The sequence below is a fragment of the Prunus dulcis genome, chromosome 4, assembly GCF_902201215.1.
Source record: "Prunus dulcis chromosome 4, ALMONDv2, whole genome shotgun sequence".
Classification (NCBI taxonomy): Eukaryota; Viridiplantae; Streptophyta; class Magnoliopsida; order Rosales; family Rosaceae; genus Prunus; species Prunus dulcis.
In genome coordinates, this window is record NC_047653.1 from 6797092 (window position 1) to 6804601 (window position 7510).

The 7510-nt window shown below is 38.7% G+C and overlaps 2 protein-coding genes across 2 annotated transcripts; both read right to left on the reverse strand.

The window, feature by feature from the left end:
- Nucleotides 1-1078: 1078 nt before the first annotated feature.
- On the reverse strand, nucleotides 1079-2095 carry LOC117625199 (receptor-like protein EIX2). The gene has a single exon (XM_034356806.1). The coding sequence runs from the start codon at nucleotides 2093-2095 to the stop codon at nucleotides 1079-1081; it is 1017 nt and encodes a 338-aa protein (XP_034212697.1).
- A 102-nt stretch (nucleotides 2096-2197) lies between these two features.
- On the reverse strand, nucleotides 2198-4838 carry LOC117625200 (receptor-like protein EIX2). Its single transcript, XM_034356807.1, has 3 exons — nucleotides 3744-4838; nucleotides 3183-3461; nucleotides 2198-3123 (listed from the first exon to the last, which is right to left on the reverse strand). The coding sequence occupies exons 1-3, from the start codon at nucleotides 4120-4122 to the stop codon at nucleotides 2198-2200; spliced, it is 1584 nt and encodes a 527-aa protein (XP_034212698.1). The 5' UTR covers nucleotides 4123-4838.
- Between the last annotated feature and the right edge of the window lie 2672 nt (nucleotides 4839-7510).

The following is a 7510-nucleotide window of genomic DNA, read 5'->3' on the forward strand; positions in this document are numbered from 1 at the left end:
ACACTCTATTTGGAGTCACTTTTGTTCTTGGGCTTACCCCAAAAACTGACCGGAAGTGGCCGGAATCGGAGACCCAAAACCGGCCAAAACCTAAGTTGGAAATCAGTTAATCTACGCTCAAACTTAACGAAATCCTACCCAACCATCAGCTAGAGCATGAAAAATAGGTAGAAAACCATACCTTACTCGTCCAATTTGGTGGAGAAATGAGAGAGAACGAAGGGTCGAAAGTTTTGTAAAAATCTGTCCAAACCGCTGCCTTTCGTGGCTGATTCCGGCGACCACGGTGGCGGATCGAGGCGGCGCTGGGGTGGAATGGAAAGTAGGGAGTGTGGTGGTTCCAACGGGACTGGTTCCGCCCCAAGTGGCGGCGTGTGGTGGCGGTGGCGACGACGAGAAGTCGCTGTCGTCGCAAGGGAGGGGGGATTTTCTGGGTTTTTCGCAGGAGAGAGAGAGAGAGAGAGAGAGAGAGAGAGAGAGAGAGAGAGAAATCTGGTTTTAAAAAAACAACTTCGAAATATTTACGATTTTGCCACTGAACTTGTTTTGCTCGTAACTTCTTCGTTCCAACTCCGAATTGGACCCACTACGTGTCTACGGACTCGTCTCAGTACGACCTATCCAAAAATACAAGTCACGGTCCCAAACTCTCTCCGGTTAAAAATATGACTAAAATACCCTTAAATAATTAAATAATTAAATAAGGGTTAAATTTGGGAAAATTTAGGGTCGGGGTGTTACATTAAATTAGTTACGATAGAAAGAAGCCCACATGTAGTGTTATTGTTTTCTTTTTCTTTTTCCTTTGTTTTGACAATCTTGACGGTATGAGAGAAATTTATTGAAGAAATAAAAGAGTAACACCTGGATGGGACAAAAAGACCCAAAGCCCCTCGTGAGAGACCTCAAAACACAAAGTGAGGAAAGCACACTAATACAAAACACGCCAAACCAAATACAAAACTAGCAAAAGCAACAATTTAAAAGCTAAGACAAGTTTCGAAAGTAAGCTTCAGCAGTAACAGTCGGACGAGTAGCCCACTAGAACACGCATGCACATTTTTATTTTCTCTTTGTATCATAATCTCCCTTGCCAACGAGCTACTTTCAGTGCAATTATTAAGGCTACTTTCCCTTTCACGTTGTCAAAGAATTTAAAATATGCATACCTCCATGACTTCTTTAGGACCAATGTTCCACAAACAGCCCAAAAGCCTATAATGAAACCAAGTGCCATGCCAACGTAAAACCAAAACATTTCGCTATCATCTTTACTATGATCTTCCAAAGTAAAACTCTGTCTTGAATGTGTATCATCTCCAGGGCAAACAGTCGAAAGAGGAGCCCCACACAATAACAGATTGCCTTCATAAATAGATGGATCATCGAGGGTTTGGAGTTGGTTTCCCAAAGGTATATTTCCAATCAAGTTGTTGTAAGATAAGTTCAAGTGAGATATGAAGGTTAAAGAAGAAAAGTTTTGAGGGATATGTCCTGAAAGCTGGTTGTGTGAGAGATCAAGAGTTTCAAGCCAACGTAATTTTCCGATGCTTGAAGGAATCTCTCCAGTTAATCGATTCATCGACAAGTTCAATGTATTCAATCCAACCAGACTGCCTACTTGTTCAGGGATTTCACCTTCAAACGGAAGATCAATCAAGTTTCCCCACGAGGCTAACTGGTCATCTCTATATTCGAGCTCTTCCCCTTTTGACGTTATTGTTATTTGTCCATTATATGTATCAAAGCCCGGGAAACCCATGATTACACCTTTAACTTCGACTAGAGTAGTCATATTTTTCAGACACTTGGGAATGGTCCCTGAAAAGTTGTTGTGAGAAAGGTCTAGGACGCGAAGGCTAACAAGATTGCAGAAATGGTGAGGGATATGCCCACTTAAAAGGTTGGATCGCAGTTGTAACACTATCAATCCTGATACTTTTGATCCAAGCCATAAAGGTATGTTTCCAGTGAATGTGTTGTGTCCAAGATTAAGTATGATCAAATCAGTGCAATTTTGCAAGGAAAAAGGAATCTCACCGCCAAAATTATTATTATTCACCTTAAAATGTTGAAGAGAAATTGAGATATCCATTAAACTCGAAATATTACCAGAAAGATTGTTGTGTGAGACATCAATACTGACTATATGCCACGAACTCCACCGTTGAGGGAACTCTCCAAAAAGTTGATTGTTTCATAGCGAAATGACTCCCATATCCTTCATGTTGCAAATAGAGAGTGGAATAGTACCATTCAAATGATTCTCAGAAACATCAAGATGTTCCAATTGAGGCATCAATTGGTCTAAATTGGAGGAAATTGGTCCGGAAAATAAATTGCTTTGAAGATCTAAGAAGGAGGCATTAGTGGGCCAAATTGGAAGTGGGCCCTCCAATTGATTATGACCCAAATTGATACGAGATAGCTTGGGAAACTTCAATTGTAATGGAAGCCTTCCACTGAAGTTGTTGTAAGATAAATCCAAAAGTTTGACTTGAGAAGATATCTTCGACAACCATTCCTCTAGTATGGAATCCGAGATGAAAGTATTATGAAGGCTGACATATACTAGTTCAGTTTGAGATTGAAGCAATACCCAAAAACCATGACCTACTCTGCAGTCTCCAATGTTAAGTGTGTGGAGCTTGAAAGGAGGGACCCAATCATAAGCCACATTTAAAACGAGGGACATGGGCTTTCCATTTATCATATTGGATATTGAAATGGCTTTTAATCTGGTGAGATTTATGAAATGGGCTTCCGTTAGAATGCCTTCCCATGAATTCCAAGAAAGATCTAGTTTAACTAGCTCGGAGAGTTTTCCCAAACTTTCTGGAATTGAGCCGTTCATATTATTACTAGACAGGTCCATTGTTTTCAAGGATGACAAGTTTCCAATAGATTCTGGAATTGAACCCCAAAGAAAGAGATTCTCGAGGTTGAGATGCTGCAAACTTGTTAACATTCCTAAGGAGTCCGGCAGTTGGCCTTCGAGCCCACAAGAAGACAAATCTAGTGATTCTAATGCTATTGTATTATTTGGACAGTTTGACAAACTCCTCCAAAACTCTTCAATTTTCTCACCATCAAAATCGTTCCAATGACTCTGGGAATTCGACCCTGGAGGCCCAAATAAGTTAAATCTAGGTATTCCAGAGATCTGAGGCTTGCAAGTTCACCGGGAAAAGGAACACTGAAAGTATTCTCGCTTAGATCAAGTTTTCTGAGGCTGGTAAGATTGAAAAGCCAACTGGGAAATGGAGAAGTATTGATGGTATTATCTGACAAATCAAGGACCGAAAGTGAAGTGAAGTTATTCTTCTGGAGTGATAGTGGAAGGCCTTCAATGAAGCAATTAGATAAGTGTAACTCCAATAAGGAAGGAACCATGTTAACATGATGCAGCCAATTTGGAACTCCTGTGCTGCTAAGATCCACTCCATTGAGATAGATGTATTCTAGGTAAGAGAGATGAGAAAGCCAATTCAAGTTTTTGGAATGTATTTCGAATGAGGAAATATAATAATAAAAAGAGTTGTCAAGATCAAGATAGTTCAATTTTGATAAGTTACCGAGAGAAGGGGGAATCTCTCCGGAAAATAATGCAAAGGAAATATTGAGATACCTCAGACTTTGAAGCTCCCCAAAGAACTTAGGGATGGAAATCCCATCAAAATCATTGCAGCTTAGATCCAGATAATTTAAATATTTCAAGCTAAGCAAAGAAGGATTTATCTTACCCCCCAAGCAAGACTGCTTATAAGCCAACTCGTGCCACTCGTCGTCATACACGAAAACATATGGAAACGGATTCCGGAGATTCACCTTCGCCACATGACCGGTGCGATTGTTGCACGAAATCCCTTGCCATTGACAGCAATCGCGACCCGCCCAAGAAGAAAGCCTTCCAGAGGGATCCTTGAGATCCTGTTTAAAACTGAGAAGCGCACTTCTCTCTTCCTCGATGCATGACCTCACACTACCAGTGCTTGGAATTCCATCAACCAAACAGAAACAGAAGTGACTGCTAGTGTGCAGATATGAAGATGCCAAAAACAAAAGGAGCAAAAAGTGAGAAATATAGGGAGGGTTGAATAAGTTTGAATACAAAGTATCCATTATGCAAATAAGTTCTCTCAATTTGTTTGTTGCAGACGGCTACTCAATGAGTGAACTCATATATAGGAGGCAAGGCAAGGAGCGTGTAAAAATTTATCTGAAGGTCTTCTACAAGGTTGCAAGTCAATGGTTATTTTACTAGAGAACACTAACCAACGCGTTCTGCAAGTTTGCAAGCATTTTTCCTTATCACTTAACCCATCACTATCATTATCCTCCATTAATTATACAATTCAAGTTTTTTTCTACAATTTGTTTGTTGCAGATCCCCACTGATCAATAAGTGCGTAATAAAAATTTATATCTTAATTAAAGTGGATGGTTCTTTACCTAAAACACTAAGCTCAACGTGTTCTAAAAGTTTGCAAGCCCACTCAGACTCAGGTGTTGCCCATTCTTATTGATGCATTTTTTTGACTTCGGCTGCCGAAGTAATAATACCAATCGAACACCTTTGTAAGCGCTACAATAAAGGAAGACCGAAAGGCAAAGCATTGACCTTCACAAGTCATGCTTCCAAATTTCCAAAACGTATTGCATGAAATAGAAAAAAGTTGGCACATTCCACTATTTACTGCGGAAAATAAAAAGCCGTCCTCGTCTTTTCCTTTGTATTGTAGTATGGATATGGACCACATTATTTATATATTTTTTAAATAAAAATTTTCTAATGGAACCGAGTTTTTACAGTGAATCCAATTGCAGCTTCTGTTGTAGATTTTGGATACTTCTTGGCCAAACACACCCCCCAAAAAAAAAAAAAAAGAGAGAGAAAATACAGTAGTCGCACTTCTCTCTTTTCATTTTCAGCAACATCAAGGATGTGCGCGTGCTGGGAACAAGGGATGATACCCGACTGGTGAGTGATGCCATGGCACTAAGGGTGCAAAGTGCGGCGTTAGTAGCAACTAGCAAGTGTGGGTGATCGTCTCATTGTGAAATCCCATGAGGTGCAAGTGCTATGAAGCCAGTTGGTGGTAGAACGGAATTTGGTTGAAGATTGTCAGAGTACTATATGGAGATTGAAAAGGGATAGGGCAAAGACTTTGGAGGAGAAGCGACACCAGCTTGAAATATTGCAGGAAAAGAAATCGAAAGCTATCAAATATATATGGTAGGTTTTACTCTAAGCACATGCAAGAGCAGCTGGAGGCCTTGGATCGACCGGGTAAACGTACATGAGGAGATCCAAGTTTTGCTAAACCTAAGAAAGGGATCTTTGGAAGCTCAAGTGATGAGCCCCCAAAGAAGCGGTGCGAGAACACCCGAGAGAGGAGATCCAAATGGCCAAATTAAAGTCTCATATTGTGAAATCGAGAAGTGCACCATGATGATGTTGTTATTTATTTATTTTTATAAAAAAAAAAATTTAATGTAGTCCCTTGTTTCTTCACTGCTGTTGTTTTATGACATTGTTCCTTTTATTTTACAAACACAAGCCAAATCAAATATGAAAAACCAACATTTATGGGTTTTAACGTGCTGGCTAACCCAATATGACAAAACAAACAAGAAAAAAATATATCACCAATTCGAAAGTGAATTTATAAGAAACAAAACAAAAAAAAAACGCTGAATAAAAAAAGTGATGAATTTATATATGCTTTCATTTCAAGGTTCACAGAGAAGATCACCCTATGCTTGCTTTTATGCTCATTTCTGCACTTCCATTTCACAACTAAAATTAGCATGGCCACTTTTCATTGCAACGTCTCTTTTTTAAATATTTAAAAAAATATTTAAAAAAAAGTGACCAAAATGCAAAGATGCTACAAGCAAGTATATACAAGTGATATTAGGGGAGGGGGATTCGAACACAACCTCAAGTGCAGGGATAACTGTGTTTAACCACTTGAGCTACAAGTCCTTGTGCAAGTATATTTTGTTTGGTGTAACAAACATTTGCCTTTGGATTTGGATGTAATTGTTTTTTTCTCAGTCCTTTGACACTTTCCAAGTTGTCTTGACCAAGATTGAGGCCTTACCTTAGCATAGCTCATGAGAAGTGAGAAGAAAACAAGGCATGGAATAACGGAATATGTTTTTGTCGTACTTCGCAGTTTCATTAACAAAACCAGGGAAAAGAGGTGCCCCGTGAGTAGCCCCGAGTCCCATGGCATACACGTAATAAACGATAATTAGATTTCGGAATTTGGATGCAATATACAATTTTACAATTTTCTTTTAAAAACCATGCGTTTGCTAACGGCAAAGCATTGACCTTCACAAGTCATGCTTCCAAATTTCCAAAACGTGTATTGCAAGAAATAGAAAAGAGTTGGCTTCTGGGAAATTCATTGGTTGTCACATACAACTATTTACTGCGGAAAATAAAAAGCCATCCCCTTCTTTTCCTTTGTATGGAGTAGAGTTTTTACAGTGAATCCAATTGGCACTACTAGAAAAATGCCCTATAGGGACCATTCATTAAAGATCGATATAAAAGCAGTCTCTATAGAATGCCATTAGGGACTGATAATATAAAATGTTATTGGATACAGATTAATAATTTTCATTATTAATTATTTGAATAAAGTAGAGAATAAGGCACAGAAAAACTGAAAACCGTGCCTAAACCCTCCACCATTTCCAGTAAGGCACGAATCAACACAAAGACAGTGCCAACTAAAGACTTTATACATAGGCTAAATTATTGAAATGCCCACTTGAAATTTTGGTTTACAGTTTAGGTCATCAGGGGATTCTATTGCCCATGTAGTGGTTGATGCCAAGTAACTCGTGCGTATATTACATATTGGCTCCGTGGATGTGCTTAAAATAGGTACATAGTGCACTGCTCTTGGTTTGCTTTCATTCATTACAAATTGTGGATCCCGCGGCTCTTCTTGTTTTGTACAATTAGACTTGATATTTGCAGCTGTGGGACTGGATCCTTAATGTTTTGAGAACATTTTTGTAGTTTTACCAATATAATCTCATTCCTAGTTGTCGATGTTTTATAAGCAGTATGCAATTTTGAGACCATCTGTAAGGTTTGAGGATAAGAGAGTGAGGCAGTTGTCTTGTCTCTTCCACTTTTAGTGGATAGACAATTGCCTAGTTCAAATTAACTGAACACAATGTTCTAAAAAACCATGAAGGAGCAAGAAATGCTGCAGAGGTACAAAGTCCATTGTTGAATGTTTTGGTTTGGATGCAAATAGGTGGGGAAGCTAAAACTAATAGGACTAACAAAAAGATTGAAAATTGGTTTATTGGCTGACTTTGGTGCCATTTTGTATTTATTGGGGGAATAATATTGAAGAAAATATTTTGATGTGCTGGTGTAATTAAATTCACAATGGCATGCTCTGGATTTTGATGCTTTTTTTTTCATGTTCTAATTGTACTAGAGTAATGAATGGATGTGCTATTGTTAAATTTCTTT